The sequence below is a fragment of the Mastigoproctus giganteus genome, chromosome 2 (assembly GCF_048544385.1).
Source record: "Mastigoproctus giganteus isolate SK-2022 chromosome 2, ASM4854438v1, whole genome shotgun sequence".
Classification (NCBI taxonomy): domain Eukaryota; kingdom Metazoa; phylum Arthropoda; class Arachnida; order Uropygi; family Thelyphonidae; genus Mastigoproctus; species Mastigoproctus giganteus.
The window spans coordinates 87,241,116-87,263,750 of NC_143576.1; the positions used below are offsets into that span (position 1 = coordinate 87,241,116).

A 22,635-nucleotide genomic window follows, 5' to 3' on the forward strand; every position below is an offset into this window, starting at 1 on the left:
CAACCCAAAGGTCGCGGGTTCGATTCCCGCCTCGGGCTTGGATCAAAGTACTGCAAAAACCTTGGGAGGTGCAATATGGCCACAGAAGCCGATGCGCCAACAACTACCAAATCAAAATCAATCAAATCAATCCCATCTTTGTATCATCAGCAGACTTAGACACTCTGTATTAAGCTTAAAATATGAACATCAATATCATTAATAATTAAAACAGCATGGGACTCAACACTGAACCCCTTGGGACCTCATTAATAACATTAGTCATTGAAGACCATTTATGGTCTTCAATGACTAATGTTATTAATGAGTGAGAAATTACACTCTTTCTCTTACCACTTAATCATCCCTTTATTCATTGCCTCTAATGTCATGTTACTTCAATTTATATAACTGTCTTTCATCTGGAACAGTATCAAAAACTTTACTGAAATCTAAGTACAGTGAGCTTCGATAATCCGAACTGACTGGGGGTAGTTCGGACTTCCAATTTGTTTGGATTTTCGAACTTATCAAAAATACTATTCTGAAGACTAAAAATAAGGTCTAGTTAAGTTTAGAAATTAAAACACTAAGTTGTACTTACATATTTTTATTCATAGGTAACAAAACAAATGGAACTTTCAGCCACAGTAACATATCTATAGACCTTTAACGAAAATAATTACTTATTTTTTGCTGCACCATTTTTGAACTTCATTTCTTTGTTACCAGATCTCTCTCTTTTTAGCAAGAATAGGTGAGAGTTGGATAGCATTTGATTTGTTGATTCAGTTTGTCAATTTTCATGTATCATTTAATTTTGTTAATGGTAAGGTAATAAAAGTGTAAATTTGTGCTTTATATCTTCATTTTTATGGCGTATAATATTCCTCTGATTTTCGCTTATTAGAATTGCCATTTAATAGAATCAAAATTCAATTTGCAAATATGATCACGATAATCAGCGCTTATTGTAATTATGTTATGGCACCAGCATAAAAAATAAATAAATGCTGACTCGTTCAGATTATTGACGTTTCGAATTATTGATGGGTCAGATTTTCGACGCTCTACTGTATATGATGTATTGAGATGATCTTGCATTGCTTCTTTAACTGTTAACTCTGTTTTTCTCTTAGGCGCTTCCATAGCCAGGTGGGCAAGAGCAGCAGTGCGTAGCACACACTTCTTGATTAGACCAGGGTTCGAGCCCGTGCCCACCAAATACGGAGGATGCGGAAAGGTCAGGGATTGACCACCACATATCCCCGGAGCAATATGGCCTTAATTGCTAATGCTCCTAAAAACCAAATAACCAACATCTGTTTTTCTCCTTGGCATATTGGTAAAACTGATAGATCACCCTTTCATTTATCAGTTCATCTCCATTTACCCTTTTAACCATGTTTATGAATAGGAAAGACATTTGCATGTGTCCAGTCTGTTGAGAATAATAAGTAACCACACACACATCATTACATATGGTACTAGTGTTAGTAGTGGCAAATGATGTAAGAAAGAGAAAAAAAAAAAAAAACTTCCCACCTCACCTCTCCAACCCTTCTAATTTGTCTAATTCATACTCACTTCCAGAATACCAGGCGAACGTTTATTCTAACAATCAACTATCCACTAGCCAGAAACAAACTTCCACACATCTGCCCTGGAACCACCCTTCCTTAATTTTAAATTTATATCTCCTTTCATGTGTTACCTGCACAAGAGGAAGGATGCTATTGGCATTTAGCTTACTTGGTTCATTCAAAGCCTTAAATCAGAGCCTCAATCAGAGCTCCTCAGAGCTGCCTATTCTCCAGACACTGCAGTTTGCAGAAGTGAAGCTTTTCTTGGTAAGAATAATCTTTTTTTACACTTAATAATCTTGTTGCTCTTCTTTGCACCCGCTGCAACAGATCTACGTCTTTCCTAAAACGAGGCCTCAAGATCTGTATGCAGTACTACTCAAGATGTGGCCTGACCATTGCCTGACCATACAATGGGATAATCACCTCCTTATCCCTGCTGGTAAAATTCCTGTGTATCACTGACAAAATCCCATGAGCTATCCTAGCACCCTGTCTTGTGCTGCTCAGAGAATTTTATGCATAACTGCTTCCTTGGGTCTTTGAAGAATTTAGCAACTTACTGTCATTATATGGTAATATTAAAATGTTTATTGTTTAAAGGTTATGTGTAAATTAATGGTAATAATTAAAAGATAAAAGTGGACGGAGTATTTAGCCAATGTTTTGAAGACCACTTTGCTTTCTTTTACTTCTGAGCAGGGCCGGCCTGGTAGCAGGATTACAAAACAAAACCTGACTGACTATACAAGGCATACAACTAAAATGTCAGCTACCATCCCTCCCCTTTAACTTAACTTTTTTTATTATTGTCATTAACTTACTCATAAACTATAGACAATAAATATTCTAACGATACCACATGCAGTGGTGTGTGAGCTCACTTACTATTATCTGAATACTTGTGTAACTCATAATATGGCTTTAAATGAGTGCTATCTGTAAGTAGTCTCTACTTCCCTTGAAATCTAGGATGCTCATTATAGATAAAAATTTGATTACCTTTGATAAGATAGCTGCTTCTTTTAATATAATTGGATAGATTCCATTAGTCCCATGTACCTTGTGTACATTTAGCTTTAATGATTTCTCTTTCAGGTTCCTTTTAGTCAGCATAAAATATTTTAACCTCCAAATTATATAGATTACATAGATTTCTGGTATCCCCATCTCTGAAAACTTCTTTGGTGTGAATGTAGATGCAAAATTTTGTTTATCAGCAAACCTAAATACACATGTGTATAATTTGAAGACATACCTGTGAGTAAATGATTTGATTCAATAATCTTAGAAAGAAATTTAGATGTAGAAGAATTAATTTTTTTTCTATTTGATATTTTCAAAAAATTTTAAGGTCTATGAAGCTAGACAAAAAGAAGCAGAACAATACAAGGGTGGAAATCAAAATCAGAAGAAAAAGAAAAAAACAGGAAATCATAAGAAAGATAACAAACAACCAACTATGAGTCTTGAAGAATTTAACAACTTACTGCCATCACAAATAGATGCCGGAATGTTTTCACGGGGTGAATATTTTGTGTAGTTTTTTTAATTTAATATTTTGATTTTGCCTGTTTAGTACTCTACTAGATATCCTAATCTTTTTCCATGATTGTAGGCAATTCTTATTAAAATTTGAAATAACCCTAAAAAAAGCTTTGATGGTGAGAACATTGCCCACATTCCTCACATTAACACACATTCAATAAAAATTGTGAAAATATAATTTGTAATGCCTTATATTCATTCAATACTAAGGTATTCGTGCAATTTGAAACCTGTTAAATTATACCAATTAAAAGTGATAAAAAACAGTATTTTTCAAGGTCTTAATGTTGTTTTCTTCATCTGTGTTATTCCAGCTTCTTTCCTTGTAGCCGTAATTTGATTTTGTCACGACCCTTGATTCTCCTGTGAAATTCCAATATTAGAGAGAGAGAGAGAGAGAGAGAGAGAGAGAGAGAGAGAGAGAGAGAGATCAATATCATAAAATTGCATATGTGCTGAATATAAAAAGACCATTGCCATTTTAGGGGGGGGGGGAAAGATCCTGTTCCTACAAATGCTGTGTATCCCCCCCAACCCACACACACACATTATGTGAAACTGTTTATTCTGATAGTGGAGCTATACTCAATTCAACTATCCTTCAAACATCCATACACCACAATCCAAACCTTTGATATCTTGGACAATATCACTTCTATTTAGTATAGATAAATGTACATATTGTAATCCTACCTGGTATCAAGCATAGACTTGCTTGTAGTTTGCAGACAACATATATGTATCATAGCTGAGGCAGTTTGTGACATCTGAATGATATGCTCTGAATACCTTTACTAGTGGTGGATCTACTAGTTTGGTGTACAGTTAAGGTTTACAGATGCTTATATAATAGGATTAACTGACACCTGGTGTCACCCTAATACAGGAAATACTGTTTCATTTTGGAATATATAATGTGTATAGGAAAGCAGAGAGGAATGGAGGAGATCAGTGTTATGCTTCTGATAAAAAGTTGTCATAATGTAGTAAGATTAGATCCTGATTCAGAACAAGTTCAGGAGAGTATGGTGTGTTGGGGGTGAGATGCCTAGTGCTAAAGGAAAGTGGGGAGGGGTGTTACAGACCACACAATAGCAATGTATATGGTAAGAATCTATATGCAACATGATTGGGCAAGTAAGTCTGCTTGGTATGGAGGATTTCAACTTACACTCATGGCAACATGACCTGTGAGGTTAATTTTCTGAATAAATTTGATGGCTGTTATTTGTATGAACTTGTCCAGAAAGTATAGGAAGCAGGAATATTCTTGATTTAGTTATCGCCAGTGACCTGAATAATATTACAAATATGGAGCTACAGGAGCCATTAATAGTAAGTGACCACAGTATCCTGAAGTGAATGATGACAAATGAGATTTCAGTAGTCAAGGGTAAGGTCATGAGTTTGAATTTCAAGAAGGGAGATTACTGTATACCAAGGAGGTTTTTGCATTCAGTTAGTTGTGATGAAATATATAAGAAGGAAAGGTATATTTTCAAGACAGTCATCATTGAAGCCATGAACACACAGCCACAAAACATGGATGCCAAGATGGATGAAAAAGGATTTAACAAGCTTGATATAACATCAAGAGGCAGCTCAGATTCATATAATAGTTATAAGTTGATTTGTAACAAGACCATAGAGATGAAAGTTAGGCAGGTTAAGTCTGAGTATGTGAAAGCATTAGCCTGTAGAACCAAGAATGGGTACAAGGAGTTCTGTACCTTTGTAAACATGAAAAGGAAAAGAGTAACCAGACAGAACCTTTGCTTATAGGAAAGAATCATAAGTAATCCATTAGATGTCTCTGATGAGCCGAACAAATATTTTGTATTAATCTTTACAGCAGATGTTTTCTTTTGGGATGCCAGATATTATGCTAATATACCCAATCACCGTAAGACGTGATAACCGTATTATGAAGAGAGTCTAACAGAAAAACAACTGAGCTTGAAAATGAGTAAAGCCCAGATACAGATGGTATTTACCTAATTATAATGAAAGAGGCTGCAAAGGAATTAACTAAACCCAACTTTTAGAGTTAATTATGAGGTTGTTGTCAGATTCAGAGGTAATAGTAATAGTGTTTGCCATATAGCACAAGGAAGCCACAGGCTTGTGCTGCTCTAGCAAAAAAAAAACAAAAAAAAAAAACCACAAGTAGATAAGAAAGCACAAATTATATGCTTCCCTCCTCACATACCTAACTATCCAGTTGACCTTTGAATTTTTTTAAACTGTCAGCCTCAGCTACCTGCTAGGGCAACTGTTCCAACAATTAACAACTTGCTGGCTAAAAGAAAACTTCCTACAATCTAATCTAAACCTCAAGCCCTGTAATTTGAATTTATGACCCATAGTTCTGGAATTCTTTTTAACAGTGAGAATTTCACCTTCATTCATTTTACCGATCCCTCTCAGAGCCTAAACCTCAGTCAGGTCACCTCTGAAGTGCTTGGTTTCCAAGTTCTTGGCTGCCAAATTCCATAATTGGAATTTTTCTTCATGTGATCATACTTCTGTCGATCTCACCATTTGAGTTGCTCATCTTTGGACCTTTCAAGAAGCTTTTTTTTTACATGAGGTCTCCATACTTGAACACGCTATTCCAAATGTAGTCTTACAATTGCCTTATACAGTGGAATTATGACCTTCTTATCTCTACAAGGCGCATTATAGCCAAAGTAGCTTATGCGCCATGAAACCCCCACAACAACAACAACAACAACTATCTCTACAGGATAGTTTTCAACAAATCATCAATAGGACACTGGGTTTTTCTGGCTGCCTGTTTACACTGTTCAGAAAACTTCATATCTGCCCATATTGTAACTCCCAGATCCCTTTCCTCCTCCTCCACTGTTTTTAATTCAATCCCATGAAGTGTATAATTTATTTGTGGGTTGCTATTCCCAAATGTAGAAGCTTGCATTTAGCAGCATTAAAATATTGCTGCCATTTCTCAGACTATCTTTGAAGTCTGTTCAAGTCATCCTGCAGGAGTGCCGCTTGACATGATCATTAATGACTCTGCCAATCTTTATATCATCTGCAAATTTTGACATCACGCCTTCTAACCCCTTCGTCGATGTCATTTATGAAAATGAGAAAACAGTGGTCCGATTCTTGAGGGACCCCACTCCCAATGTAACACCAATCTGAAGAATATCCATTAATTACAACCCTCTGCCTTCTCCCCTGCAGCCACCCAACAATCCATCTTAGAATCTTACCAGTAATTCTAATCTGTTCAATTTATACAATAACCTCTCATGAGGAACCGAATCAAATGCGTTGCTAAAATCCAAATAAACTATGTTGAAATTGTTCCCTAAATCCAGCTCATAGTAACTGTGTCAAAATAGCCTACTAAGTTAGTTAAACATGATTTTCCCTTAAAAAAACCATGTTGTTTTTCTGGCCTTCAGAATGTCATAGCTATCTAAATATGCCTGGATTGCACTCTTAATCATTGCCTCTAAGATTTTTCCTACCACTGAAGTAAGTATAATCAGTCTGTAGTTAACTTCACACCTAGAACCGCTTTTATGTATTAGCGATACAATGGCACTTCTCCAATCCAAAGGAATCTTCCCTGAATGCAAAGCTGCCCTCATAATTAACCTCAGTGGTTCAATACACTCCCCCACACTCTCCCTCAAAACTATAGGTATATGCCATTCAATCTCCTGAAGCCTTACTTACCTTTATGTTCAAAAGTTTTTCTAATAAACAATCATCTGTAATTACGACATCACTAATTTCATGTGGCTCTCTCTCACTTGCACAGCCTCTTTTCAGCATGAAGGGTCTTTTGTCAGTAAAGACAGATGTAAGACTTTCCCACACCCAGTGCACAAGGGTCCAATGTTATTCACTTTTTTCTTCCTTGTATTCACATGCATGAAAAATTACTTGTCCACATTCTTTTCTTTCTTAGCCAATGCTTTCTAATATACAGCATTGGCCTCCCTGACCTTATTTATGGTACTATTACAGATCAACTTGTATCTTTGTAGGTTTCAGTACTTTTCATCACTCTGTAACTGGCCCATGCTATCTTTTTCTTCTTTGTTTGACCAGCCAGCTCCTCAGTCATCCATTTCAGCAAAATATCTTAAAAGATATTTTCCTACAATCCCTCGGAAATCTGCCCAGTTTACAGATGCCATATAGCACCTTAAACTATCAAAGTCCCCTCTTCTGAAGTTAAAACCCATGCCTTTACTTTTAACTACTGCAACATCTTTCTTCATCTTCCAACTGATGATTTCATGATTACTTCCTGACAATGGTTCCTGTACTTTAAGCCCTGTGATGTCATCTGATTCATTAGTAATGATGAGGTCAAGAAATTCTCACCCCTAGTACTTTCTCTAACATGCTGGTACTAATACTCATCTAGTTTATCTAAAAAAAGGTTTTCCCCATGGCGAGTTTCCTTTGCACTTATTCCAATCAATTAAGGGCAAACTGAAATAACCCATAATAAGACACTCATGCTTGCTTGCTCATTTCATCTGCATGTAAAGACTCATCATATTCTTCACAATCTTCTGGTCTGTGGGTTACGCCCATTCTCATTGCTCCTTTGCTTCCAACTAACTCACACCACACAGATCTATGCTGGCAGACTTAACTTCAGACTCGGCAAAAACGTTTTGTGATCAGGCTACTTTTGATAAGAAGCATGACCTCTCCACTCCTTCTATCTTCCCAATCTTTCCTAAATACATTATACACGCTGTTAGGGAACTCATCATCACAATTTCTGGGTGCCACCATGTTTCTGTTAACCCTATTATATCAGTGAATTGGGGATACATTTGCACAGCTCCAGTCCATGGGGGGCTTCCACTGACTCTAAGGATGCCCCCATAATTATGGCTACCAGCTCAGCACACTTTTTGATTTCCTCATTGACAGCTTTCAACCTCTCAATCTCGATCAATAAGGCAGTGGCCACAGTCTCCAAATTTGCCCATTTGTCCATAAATATTGTCTTCAGCTTTTTTGGTTAACCTTGTTTGCCTCCCCCAAAAAGAAGCTCATGTCTTTACATAGCTCCGAAACCTCCTTATACATTAAGGATGCATCTTGAATATTTTCGACACCTTCAGTCATGGTACCAGCTTCGTTTGTGGAAATATTCCCAATTTGAATATCTTCCCCACCTTGTGGATACCTTCCCCATCAGCAACTATTTCTTTATTTAAAATTGTCTCACGATCTGGTGTTGTCTGTGACACTATACAGTCAGAAAAATAGGGTTAAGTTGCCAACCACCCAAGACTGTACACACATTTGTAACCAAAACATTACCAAACACAATAAATAATCGTAATAAAACACTTACACAGTTGAAAAATGTAAAATTAATAATTTAATCATTTAGATTCCTACCTTAAAAATAAATGAAGACAGCTTGAGGGAAAAGGCTTGAGAAAGGGTTGAAGCAGCGGAATTATGGGGAAAGTGGTGGCAGGTTGTCATCATTATCGGAACTCGGAGGTGGAGGAGAAGCAGATGAGGGCTTTGGACAAAATGTGGTCCCACCAGAACTACAGGGCTGTGGCTCATTTTCTGTCTCTTTCTTGGGTGTTTTCATAAAAAAGACATCTAGTTTCTGTTGCTTTGCTATCTTTCTTCTTTCACAAAGCAGCTGCTTATATAGATCCAAAGCAATTGAATTTTAAGAAGTGCTCTTCTACTTCTTTCTGCATTGTAATCGTTATCTTCTAACCATTGCTACTTTTCTCAAATGAATTTAAAACTGAAGATAACTCTGAAGTAGAAAGCTGTTTTATGGTGACTTTCAGGCATCCATCTTCATTGTCTTCCTCACCTTCCACCTGCCCTCCATCAACAAGCTGTTGCAGTTCTTCAGTTGAAAGTTTTTCTTCATGAGAAAAGCAACTCTTCAAAATCTTCTTCCTCCAATTCCACAAAGCCAACCTGTTCTGCGAGGGCAACACAATGCTTTTAATTTAGAAAGCTCGTTTACAGGATCAAAGCCTTTAAAATCACAAATAAAATCTGGTAAAAGAGGCCACCAAACACCATGTAAGCATTCTTTTGTCACTTAATTCCAAGCCTCCATAATTATGTAAATTGCATTCTTTATGTTGAATCGCTTCCAAAAGTCTCTAACTGTTCGTGCATTTTCAGGCTCCGTTTCTGCTATCAACATCTTAAATGTGCTTCTTGTGTGCAGTAATTACTCCTTGGTCAAGTGGCTAGGGGTAAAAACAGGATTTTGATGTTTGGTGACAGTTCAGCAAGGGTTGGAGGGTGACTTGGTGCATTGGACTTGGTACAAAACAATTAAAATCTTAAAATCCAAAATTTTCTTTTTGCAGTAGCTTCGAAATACATCTAGTAGAAGATCAGTGAAGATCTGCCCTGTCATCCACCCTCTTCTGCTGTTCCTAAAGTAAACACCCATGGTAGACCTTATGAATCCTTTTAATGCTCGTGGATTGGCAGCATGATAAACAACAATGGCAGGCTTCAGTTTCAAGTTGCCACTTGCCTTTGCTCCTAACGTAATGGTCAATCTATCCTTAGCAGCCTTGAAACCTGGAGCTCGCACTTCCTCTATTGAAATATATGTTCGTGATGGCATTTTTTCCCCCAATACAGTCCAGTTTCATCAAAGTTGAAAATTTGATCCAGTGTATAGCCTCAAGTAGTTTTTTATGTATTGGCAGAAATGCCTTTGCTGCTTCTTCATCTGCACTCGCAGCTTCACCTGATAATTTCACATTATGGAAAGAGTGATGTTTCCTGAAATTATTAAACCAGCCACTACTGGCAGTAAAGTGAGGCACTTCTTGAGAGTTTTCAGCTTTATTTCTGAGGTCTTCAAATACTGGCAATGCCTTTGCTTTTATCGTAAGCAAACTTGTTCCTGATCTCTTCTTTGTTTGATCTTCTATCCAAATAGATAATAGATGTTCCATCTCTTCCAATTCTTTGTCTTAATCTAATTGATTATGTTACACTTTGAGTTGTTCCTGCTATGAAAGTTGCTTTTATTTTCTCTGCATTCTTTCTAATTGTTCTCGGTGTTGCCACATTTAGGCCTGTAGCATACACAATATCACATGTTCTTTCATTCTGCTCAAAGCGTGCGTTTCACAATTTCAATTTTTATTCTATTGATATTGCTTTTCTTTTTCTCTCTGAACCAGCAGAATCTTCACCAGGACACTTCCTTTTCACACTTTTTTCAAGTATTTTACTCATTTTTTTGGGAATAGAGCACAAGTATAAAAAGAATAAAAATGAAGAGGCATGCTTTATACACATAAACAGCACAGTGCGCAAGTAGCAACTGAATAAATGATGCAGCACCAGCATAGAAACTGAATAAACAATGCAGTAAAGGCTGAAACACATTATGCTCATATTTTACCTCTTATGTTTTACTAAAGCACATTTCTGGAGGTCACTACCATAATTTTCCATCTGTTGTTGTGGAAGTTCATAGCTTAAATAAATTTAAGGCTGAACTAGACAAACATTTGGAGTGACCGGATGGATGAAATGGGATTTTTTTTTGGCTGATGCTCTATAAACTTGCTTTCTTATATCATATGCCTCAACTAATGCTAATAAAACAATAAAAACAATTTGCAGTTTCTGGTTTATTGGGGGTTCCTGCTAGTGGAATCTGCTATAAACGGGTAGAAAAGTCGATCTAATTGCATTTACGATAATACCAATACCAATTCTGTGAGTTTTTACATTATTATGTGAAATGTGCTTTCCCTTCCATTAAATCTTCAATCATAAAAAACAAATAAATTTTCAGAATCTTCTCTTCATTCCTAGTGTTGTGTTCAGTTGGGGTGATTCCGCTGCATTCGACTGCCATTTCTTGTAAACACAAAGGTGAATTGTGCATAAGCGAAGTCGGTTCGTGTTATATGCGACATAGTTTCCCTATTTATAAATCATGTATGATCAAATTCATGTAGTGTAAACACGTGTAATATGAGGACTGACTGTACTTCCATATGGTCTAGATGTCTAGAGTCTGGACCGTAGGTTCCCAAAGTGGGCGCTGAAGCCTTCTTGGGGGGGGGGGGGCGATAGTGGATTCAGAAGCAATTTGGGGGGGCCTTCAGGCAGTCTAGGTGTCGGTGGCTCCTTATCTGTATTTTTATCTCCTCGGGTCCAGTGGACCCAGTTCAAAGGTCAGCTAATAAATTCTATAATTTTTACTCTATGGACACAGCTGAAATTCGCTATAGGTGCAGCGAGAACTGTTTTCTTCGATTTTCCTACTTCAGTTTTCAAAACCTTCTATTGAATTTCACGCAAGTGACAAAAATGTGACATTGAGTGTGTATTTTTTTAGGCCTTTTTCTGTTATTTTTCTAAACCCACCCTAATTAGCCTAGGGCCTTTGAAATGCGACAACGCAAGCTACTGTGAGTTGACATAAGAAGCAATAAAGCGAAACAGTAGCAACAACTGTTTTTGAAAGGCGAACAGATCTTATTTCCTTTCTTCAACGTGTATTGCTCCTACGAACAGAAAATCAGGGAAATTCATCTTTTAGAAACGAGAAAAACTGGTGTAAAACTGATAAAAAAAGTTTGCTTTATTGTAATTATTTTTAGTAAACAATATCGGAACAGCAGTTTCCTGGGTTTGATCTTCTAACGAAATTTCGAGAAAATATTTCCATTTGTAGCTGCGTTATAAACTTCAAAAACTGGTGTGCAAAAGAAGGAAAAAAAAATCATCCGCTACGAATAACGGATTGTTTCTTGAAATGCGTATTCTTCACAAAACTGCAATATTTTCTAACAGTATAAAGCTAACAGATTGCGACTAACGGCTGCTCAAAAAGTATTCTTAGAAGATATTTGCTTGTTACGCTTTGATGTCATCGCAAAGGGAGAAATTCTGTTTTAGTACAGAAGCCGAATAAATTCACTATCCATGGTCATAATGCTGTTCTGAACTGCAATAAACAGATAACCCTGCTGAAAAATAAATTTTCTCCCCATCACTTCTCTTGCTTTGCTGTGGTTTTTGGCGAGAAATTTCACACAATCAAGTCGGTGACTGCTAAATGCGATGCGGTTTCTTGTATTCTCTCTCTCTCTCTCTCTCTCTATTTCGGGATCTCTGACTGTGTGGTCATCCTGGAGTATAAACAGAAAATTTGTTAGTCGGAATGCTGCCCACCAATGACACTAATTATCAACTCTTTTACTGTCCTTCTAATTTTCAATATGTGCAGATAATCGACTTGGGCAAAATTCGAAAGTGCTACTTCAATTAGGAGCAAAAACCATTTGCCCCAACATAACGAATTACTTTAGGTACAATAAAGGACGACTACTGATGATTTTACTGACTGGAAGGAAGTGTCCACAACTGTACAAGGCAGTCACTCAAAGAAAAGTAACTCTAGTCATTTATATTCAAGGACAAGCTATACGGCGATGTTTGCAATGTATAATGCAGTTCACTGGCTAATATTTTCAGGGGAATTATTTCAAAATATTGTTCCAAAAAACAATTACAATAAAGCAAAGAGGGTTTTTTATCGAATGCACACCGGACAAAAATCGGACTAATCTGAACTTAGGCATCCTACGATGAAGCTGACTTATTAGAACTTTAGCATCTGTTGTGAAACTGAATGCAATAAAGAAATACTTTTGAATCCGCAATGAAACTGACTTACTAGAACTTCAGCATCTGTGATGAAAGTTACAGTTGTGGATCTTTGACAATCTCGTGGCCTTTCTCCCACCAAAAGAGTATTTTTATTTCTTTCTCTCTGTCTCTTTCCCTTAGGGTCGGACTAGAAAGGGTGAAATCCCCCTAAGGAGTTTTTCCCCCAAGTGAATGAAAGGAAGTGGAAATTTCAGGAAAATGAACCTTGTTTTCCTTCATTTGGCAAACAGCAGCTCTGTCAGCGCAAGAGAAGTGAAATTACATTTGCAGCTCAGAATGGAATTCAAGCAAGCAAACATATGACACACTTTATGATGAATTTTTCGGGTGTGTGATAATGAAAATTTAATTTTTCCCTCAAATTTTTTGATGGTATCAAATGCATATAAAACAATTCGTTACTCATAGCATATATATATATTTTTTTTTTCGTTTGCACACCAGGTAAGATGCATGCAAAGTTCCTTCGACATAAGTTTTTGAAGTTTATAACGAAGCTATGAATAGAAATATTTTCTTGAAAGTTCGTAAGAAGATCAAATATACATCCATGAAACTGCTGTTCCGATTTAGTCCTCTAGAAACAATTACAAAAAAGTGAACTTTTTTTTTTTATGAAATGTGCATTGTAGTGATCAGTTTTACGTTTTTTTTTTTTTTTTTTCCTTCCATTTCCAGTATGGCTTCCAATAGATGAATTTTCTATATTTTTTGTTAGTAGATACAATACATACTGAAGAAAGGAAATGCGATTTTTTTTTTGTTTTTCAAAACCAATTCGTTGCAGTTATTTCGTACAACAATTACGAAAAGCAGTAAAAGCAAAATGTTGTGACAGAGCGACAATGCAAAATATTGTTCGCAAGTAATGATGCTCAACTGTTTGTTTTCCACGAAAATTGTTTACAGTTTTATTTTCTCCTTGGATCACCTTGGTAACGCTAATGACGTAAGCTTGACCAGTCAATTATATCTCCGCGTCTGTTGATTCATTTGAGACAGATTAGGCCCAAATTTTAAACTAATGCCGTAGCGCATTTCATCTTCAAAGCTTCCAAGGCCGTTTTGCCGATGTAATAATTCATAAATTGATATGTGATCATACATTTTTGCTGTTTAGGAATAAGTTTCATTACAATCATCAGTCAAAAGTGTGATAGATAAGTGGAGTCATACAAAGTGTAAATTAAATCTTTTATTTTGTGAATATTGTTGCAAATTTTATTACTTCATTATGTCTGAATCTAAGAAGAAATGTTGACAGTACAGTATTGAGTATTTGAAATATGGCTTTATTCAGTCTCCTACGAACCAATTATTACCTATGTGCTTGATTTGCCAAAAAGTATTTTCAAATGAAGCAATGAAGCCTTCTAGGCTACAAGAGCGTTTGACTAAAATGCATGCTGACGAAAAGGATAAAGATTTGTCCTATTTTCAAGTGCTAGAAGAAAAATATTTTAAACGTCCAACTATATCAAAACTTTTTGCGTCATCCACTAAACAAGATAATGACGGATTACAATCTTCTTATAATATTTCATTATTAATCGCAAAAGCGGGAAAACCACACACAATTGGTGAGGAATTAATCTTGCCGGCAGTAAAAGAAGTAATAAACAAGTAATAAATAAGCCAGCATCAGATATCATCAGGAAAATTTCTTTGAGCAATAATTCAGTGCAAAGAAGAATCGATGAAATGGCTGAAGATGTTGAAAAATCATTGTGCGATTATTTGAAGACATGCCAATTTTCCATTCAACTCGATGAATCAACTCTCCCAAATAATGAAGCACTACTCTTATCATATGTACGATTCATAAAAGAAGAAAAAGTTTGTCAAGAATTATAATTTGTTAAAATTTGGAAGCGGATACAAAGGGAGAATATATTTAATACCATGAATAAGTTTTTTCAAGAGAAAGACATTCCTATTCGTGATATTTTGTCTGCTGCTACTGATGGTGCTCCAGCAATGACAGGGCGCCACAAGGGTTTCATAGCGCATTTGAAACAAGCAGTACCGAATGCTTACTCTCAAAAAGGAAGATTTACTTACATTGTGTTCTTTATCATCAACATTTGGTTGCGAAGAATTTAAGTGAACACCTGCATACGTGGAGGCCTCATTTCAAGAAGGATGTAGAGCTGCTGAAACGAGTACAGAGAAGGGCAACAAGATTAGTAAATGGAACAAAGGGTTGATCTTACGAAGAAAGGCTAAAGTTTTGCAAATTACAGTGTCTGGAGACTAGGCACCGGCGAGGTGATCTGATAGAGGTGTATAAAGCCTTGAATGGTTTGAGCATGCTCAATGCTGATGGGATTCTGCCTCTTGCCCAGAATAATCACCTGAGAGGGCATAAATTCAAATTGAGGAAAGACAGATGTAGGATAGATGTGCAGAAATTTGTCTTTAGCCAGCGGGTGGTTGGTTGGTTGGTTGGTGGAACAGACTTCCATCCCTTGTTGTGGAAGTTGATAGCCTAAATAAATTTAAGGCTCAGCTGGACAGGTATATCGAACGAATGGAGGGGTGAAGTGGAAGGTTTTTTTTTTTTTTTTTTTTTTCCTGGCTGATGCTGCATCAGCTTGCTTTCTTGCATCATATGCCTCTACTAATGCTAATACGTCGCTCCATTACATTATTAGAGCAGTCAACAAGATTAGAAGCAATTCATTGAGTGACAAATTGTTTAGCCAACTTTGTAGTGAAAACGATGAAGATTTCAATCGTTTGCTGCTTCACACAGAAGTTTATTGGCTTTCAAAAGGTATTTGTCTGAATCGATTTTACAATTTGTTTGATTCAGTACTGGAGTTCCTAGAAAACAGAGACGATGGATTGCGGGCCAACCTGATTACATCCAAAAATGATATCGCTTATTTGACAGACCTCTATAAAATATTTAATGAAATCAATCTACAATTATAAGGTGATGAATGGAATTTAATTAAAACAAAAAAACGTTATTGCCGCTTTTGTGGGGAAACTTCTTCTGTTCAAATGGAATCTAGGCCAAGGGGAATATAGCCACTTTTCAAATTTATCAGCAGTGTCTCTCAAAAAGGAAGACTTACTTACATACTGCCAACACTTGGAAGTTCTCCATGCTGGTTTTAATGAGCGATTCAAGGATATTCTAAACATGAATATACCAAATTGGGTTCTAGATCCTTTCTCACATGTAAACACAGCAGGATCATCAAATTTAGAAGCGGAACTCATAGAACTCACAACAAATGAAGAACTAAAAATAAAATTCAAAAGTGGATACCAAGAGTTCTGGCTTCAGAAATCAATACCGACACTGTACCCTGGATTATCGGAAATAGTGCAGAAATTTTTAATTGCATTTCCATCTTCTTATTTGGCTGAACGTGGGTTTAGTGCTGTAGCGAATTTACTATCTAAGAAAAGGAACTGATTGCATATAACTGAGTGTGGCAATTTACGACTGTTTTTAACGAAAGTTGAACCCAATGACAACAAACTTTTAAAAATGCATCAGGCTCATCCTTCACATTAATTGTTATTTTTTCTTTATATTTTTACTTTGTAAGTTCAAAATAAACAATTTTCTAATACATTTGATGGTGTTTGGTGTTTTAATTATTATAATTTGATTCTTACTAATGTAATACAATCTCCTAATATGTATTCTGAATTTTCATATTTAAACCATTGTATGAAACTGTGCATAATGTTATTCGAGCATACACTTTACAATCTTTACATATGGGCTATGTTTCATCAAAATCAGAATAGCAATAACTCTGTTCAAGATGAAGCACATATTGGCCACTACTTTTTCAATAATTTAACAGCATAAGCAGTAATGTATCATTAGTTGCTATTTACGTCGAAAATATCAAACGTCCCCCCATTAATGCTTGAACGCAAAAAACTGTTATAATGGGGGGCCTTACAAAATTTATGTCTTGCAAAGCGGGCGGTGGCCCGAAAAAGTTTGGGAACCTATGGTCTAGACCAACGGTTCCCAAACCGGGGTCCATAGACCAGTTCCAGGGGATCCACGAAATGACTCTCTGGAACTGGTCAAATTATTCGTTCTATGCATAGCAAATTGATGATAAATAAAGTTATTATTATATATTTATGTAAAAATAAGAATAAAGTTTAGTTGTTTTTAAACATAAAACAAATAAAACTTTAAATAAATTTTATTTTCAGAAAACCTAGTGTCCATACATATATACACACACACACACAGAGAAACATATGCATATATACACCGATCAGTCAAAACATTATGACCACTTACCTAATATGATGTTGGTCCTTCACGTGCAGCCAAAACAGCTTGTACCCGGCAAGGCATGGATGCTACAAGATTTCTGAATGTGTCTTGCGGTATCTGGTACCAACACATATCCAGCAGATCCTTTAACTCTTGTAAGGTCAGTGGCTGAGATGCCGCAGATCTGAGTTGCTGTTCCAACACAATAACAGATGCTCAATCGGATTGATGTCTGGAGAATTTGGAGGCCAGGGCAATACCTGGAAGCCTTCCTCATGTTCCGCGAACCAGTCTCAAATCATCTGGGTGGTGTGGCATGGTGCATTATCCTGCTGAAAGATGGCACCGCCAGAGGGGAAGACTGTTGCCATGAAAGGGTGTACCTGGTCAGCAGTGATGTTTAGGTAAGTGGTATACATCAGAGTGCCCGGCACATGGATGACTGGACCCAGGGTATCCAGGCAGAACATCGCCCAAAGCATGACACTGCTGCCACCAGCTTGTTTTCGTCTCACGGTGCATCGAGGCGCCATCACTTTCCCAGGTAATTGATGCACACGTACCCAGCCGTCCAAATGGGGCAACAGGAAATGTGAATCTTCAGATCAGATGACCTTCTTCCAATCACTCAAGGTCCAGTTTCGATGCTCGCATGCCTGTTGTAGGTGCTGTCGCCGGTGAACTGTGATTAGCATTGGCACGCCGAGCGGCCTGCAGCTACGCATCCCTGTTTTCAGAAGGGGTCGATGTACTGTGTGTTGTGACACATTACTCCCATCACCAGCATTCCAGTTGCTGGCTAGTTACTCCACAGTCGCCCTTCTTTTTCCACGTACCATCCGGGAGAGCCTACGCTCACCTTGAACATCGATGAGCTGTGGTCACTTAACACCTTGCAGGCGGTTCATGGGTCCCCCCCCTCCTTGGACCACTTTCAGTAGGTACTAACTATGGCTGACAGTGAGCATCCCACGAGCCATGCCGTTTCAGATATGCTCTGACCCAGTCATCTGGCCATTACAATTTGGCCTTTGTCAAACTTGCTTAAGTCCGCAGCCTTTCCCATCCAAAGAACAAGAGTAACACTGATTTATGGAACTCAGTTTCAGATGTTTTTTACACCGTGTCCCAGCCTGCTCATGCACCGTAATTCACCTGCAGTTGCTTCGATTTGCTGGTCGTAATGTTTTGGCTCATTGGTATATATATATATATATAGGGGATCCAAAATTTTATTTTTTATTTTTGAAGGAGTCCGTAGATCTCAGTAGTTTGGGAACCACTGGTTTAGACTGTTCATATTTGTAACCTTTAGTGTATACAAATTCCCCCAGCCTCTTAATTTCAGTTAAAGATTTAGGCAGCTTTGGAGGGAGTAAAGGAGAACTTTCATCTCTTCCCCCCCTGCTCCAGCTGCAGGCTTGCCACTAAATGGATTCTTATCCTCCATCCTCCATGTAATTAATATATACTTATCATTGCACTTCTTAATCTCACAAGTTATTCGTGTTAGTATCACTCCTCAACTACTCTAAATTAAATAATGGAATTAGTATGTAACAACCTAAAGATAATTAGTATTCACCCTGGCGCCTCCGTAGCCAGGTGGGAAGGAGCAGCAGTGCGTAGCACACGCTTCTTGATTAGATCGGGGTTCGAGCCCGTCACAACCAAATACGGAGGATGCAGAAAGGTCAAGGGAATGACAACCACATATTCCCAGAGCAATATGGCCTTAGTTGTTAATGCTCCTAAAATCCAAATAACAAACAGTATTCACCCTGTTAATTTTCAACTATTTAACTTTCAAACAATTCTAATCACAACTCCTAACACACACTTGTCACTAGTACTTTAAATTCACCAAAATGGCTGCCACATTGGCACCATAATGGCACTAATGTTAACATGTTAAATTATATCCAAAATATGTATTAAATGCAGAATTCCTCCAAAATAACTGTACCTGAAAAATCCTTAAGTATTCAATAATCACTCAAGATTCTTCACTCACAGAATCACAAATAAACAAAGTTTTAATACAAATTAAGAACTCAGACTCACACACAACATGCTAGGCAGCCATCTTGAATATTCTCCCTCATATTATTATTATTAAGGTGCAAGGAAACCCGAGGCTTTTGCTGCAGAAACAAAAAAAAAAAAAAAAAAAAAAAATCCTGATTTACCCAGAAGGACGAGAGAGAGAGAGAGAGAGAGAGAGAGAGAGAGAGAGAGAGAGAGTCAGAAGTAGAAGGGAATCACCAAGAAAGAGAAGAATAATGATATCCAGCTTAGGACCCTGGGTTATCTCTATAATTGGGACAAGTGTATTTTCCCTTCTGCTTTTCTATTGTGGAGTATCTTAATTACAGGAAACCCTTGATTAATGCGGTTTTGAACAATGCGGTTTTAATTAGTGCGCAAAATTTTTTTGATACTATCCCCTTAATATATGCGTTATCAAATTTGATTAGTGCGCTGTTTTTTTCTTGCGGTGCTTGGCAACTCACAACGGCGCCTAAAGCGGCAAATACGTGATACGCACTCACCAGGGTCTTCTAACTTAAATGAATGGGAATCGACTCCAAAATGCTCGACAGCAGCACCCCATACCACTCTGAAATTGAAATTTGCTCTGGTAACTCATATTCTTTTATTCTTTTATTATTAATATTAAACTTCTTTAATATTATGATATTAAAGAAGCAGTTGAGAACATACACAAATCGTGGGAAGAAATGATGAACAGCTGCATGAGAGCTGTCTGGCAGAATCTTTTGCCTGAATGCGCAAATGATTTTTGCGGTTTCATTAATCCTGTCAACAAAGTTATTGATGAAATTACTACAATTGGAAAAGACCTCGGCTTTGAGGAAGTAGATTCAGAAAACGTTAGAGAATTATTGGAATCGCATTCAAAAGTAACGCCGATCTTCTTGAAATTGAGCATCAACATGCATACGAGGAAGAAGACGAAAATGAAGCAGAAGAAAAGCAATTTGCTCCCAAAGAAATTTCATTCAAAAAACTTGAACTATTTAATACACTTTAAAAAGCAAAAGAACTCATACTAGAGATTGATCCAGATGCAGAGAGAAGCATGAACGTTCGTTGAGGGTTAGATAAGCAAATTGATTGTTATCGCAAAATCATGGAGGAAAGGAAGAAAGCTACCCCTGTTCAATTGAAGTTAGATAAGTTTTTTTTGCAAAAAATAAAATTTAAATCATACTATCTTTTTTTAAATTTATTCCTTAATAATTTAAGAACTATGCAGTGCATTATAGGTACGTATTGAGTAAGAAAAAATATATTTTTACAATTTCATAATTTTCAAGGATTCATTATAATTATTCCCATTGTTTCTTAAGTTTGATTAGTGCGGTTTTAATATGTGCGGTATATTTCAAGGATTCATTAACCGCACTAATCAAGGGTTTCCTGTATTTGTAGTTTCTCAAGTTACGTTTAGGTTTTAGGCCACAGCCAATACTGTTTCTTGTCAATTGTGGCAAAATTTATTTTATAATATGGTTTTGTAAAGTTAAGTAGTTGTTTATTTCCTTGGATGTAATGCATTTACTTGGTTTTATCACTTTTACTGGAGTGGTACTGGAGCAGAACTTTTATAAGTTACTTAGAAGAAGGGGTCTGTGTAATTGTTCATTATTATGTTAACGAATTGATATACACTACACTGTTATATCACATGGTAGATTAAGTCATTTATTATTGAACCACCTCAATGCCAAACACTTAAACAATTATGGCTATGTTTTGGAAACTGAAGACAGGAAACAGTGAGTTCCTAAAAGCCATAATTATCTGTGTTTGGCATTGAGTTGGTTCAATCCTTTAAATGTATAATTTCAATAAAAAATTACTTAATCTACTACATCATATCATAGCGTAGTATCTATCAATTCATTAACATAAAAATAAGTTAGTTTGCTGCCAGTTGGTTTAGTATAAAAGTTTTGCATCACATGGAGCTGTTGTTGATCTAATAAATAAAGAGATTTGGCATGAACTGCACTGCCCATTCTCAATCATATATACTTGAGCTGCTATGCTGATACTAGCTGTGGTTTGGCTTAAATTCGTTATCTTGTTTCTGTAGACAGTTGAGAGTTTTTTGGGTGTTATATCAGTTTATTGTCAGTTAAGATACATCATTCTTTTTTGTTATGGTTCCTTATATTACCAATAACAACAAGAGCAGGAACAACACTTTTTTTAAATATGTGAAAGTAGTTAACACAATTCAAAACTAGAACAGAGTTAAAAAAAAAAAAAAAACACAACAGTAATAGTCTAGAACCCCTACCACCTCTTAGATTCTACAGTGTTGCTGAAATATATTTTTTAAAACTTATGGGAAAAAATGTTTTAAACTATATAGTTATTGCCAAAGAAAACAATTACTATATTTACCTGAATGTCCAATTTGTGTGTGCATCGATTACACATTTTATTGTAATTTATATATGATTTGTTTTAATTATTATTTTGATTAGGTGGAAATAGTCCATGTCAAAAAGAAAAACCAGAAAATTCTGTATCTGATGAACCAGATTTCTTTGAAAAAGTGGAAGAAGATACAGAAATGATAATTTCTCAAGAGCAGCGGCAGGAAGCCTATAAAAATGCTGCAGTCAGTAATATTCATTGCATTATGTTATTTTTTTAAATTAACATAATTCACAAATAACAATATAATTTTCAAAATAAAAAAATTTTGAGAATAGATTCATCCCTGACCATTGAATTTGTTTGATTTTTTACAAAAAAAAAAAATAATATATATATATATATATATATATATGTAAATGATGCAGATCATTTAAAGCCACAGAGATCTGGATTATGAATTATTTAATAATGGATTGTAACATTCCATTTTTATAATTTTCTGTTTTTAGATTGTATGGTTTTGGATTTTATCTGCATTAGATGTGAAATCAAATCTCATGAACTCATTACATAGTCAAATGGAAAAAATTATAAACATACATACATTTTTAGATGATAAAATTTTTCTATTTAATGCCAGTTCTTAGTATATTTTTCAGTTTTTACACGGATTGTGAGAATAGATTAAAAGGCTAGTGGTGTGGCTTAGTAATGAGAAGTTCCTCCATGAAGAATATAGCTGACAATGAAAGTGATTATAAAAAGGGCTGTACAAAAAAGTAAATGGTTTCAGATGTGCATAAAAAGTTAATGTATATGACAGTAAATTATCAAATACTAAATGATATATCAACTCTGATTTTTTTTTTTAAATCCCTGCCAGAGTTGTAATTCCCATCATATTCCCCAGGGTGTTAAAAGGGCTTTTCTGTCTGCAATGGCATTTTGCGTTACAGTTTACAAAGCAAAAATCACTACTGACTAGAATAAAGCACACGGAAACTGAACTTGGCCTGTTATAACATACGATCACTCATCGGTGAAGACAGGATATTAGAGCTGTAAAAGGAATTAGAAATTGTGAATTGGAATATCATCGGTTTGGCTGAAACAAGAAGAAGAAATGAATCACTTATA

General features: G+C 36.3%; 1 protein-coding gene across 2 annotated transcripts in view; it reads left to right on the forward strand.

Moving 5' to 3' along the window:
- LOC150089395 (G kinase-anchoring protein 1-like) overlaps positions 1–22,635 on the forward strand; it is a 199,828-nt gene that overhangs the window by 67,638 nt on the left and 109,555 nt on the right. For both annotated transcript variants that reach the window (XM_090368564.1, XM_090368565.1), the window contains 2 exons: positions 2,917–3,088; positions 21,603–21,739. In XM_090368564.1, the coding sequence (XP_090224690.1) occupies positions 2,917–3,088; positions 21,603–21,739 (309 nt within the window). The remainder of the gene's footprint in view (positions 1–2,916; positions 3,089–21,602; positions 21,740–22,635) is intronic.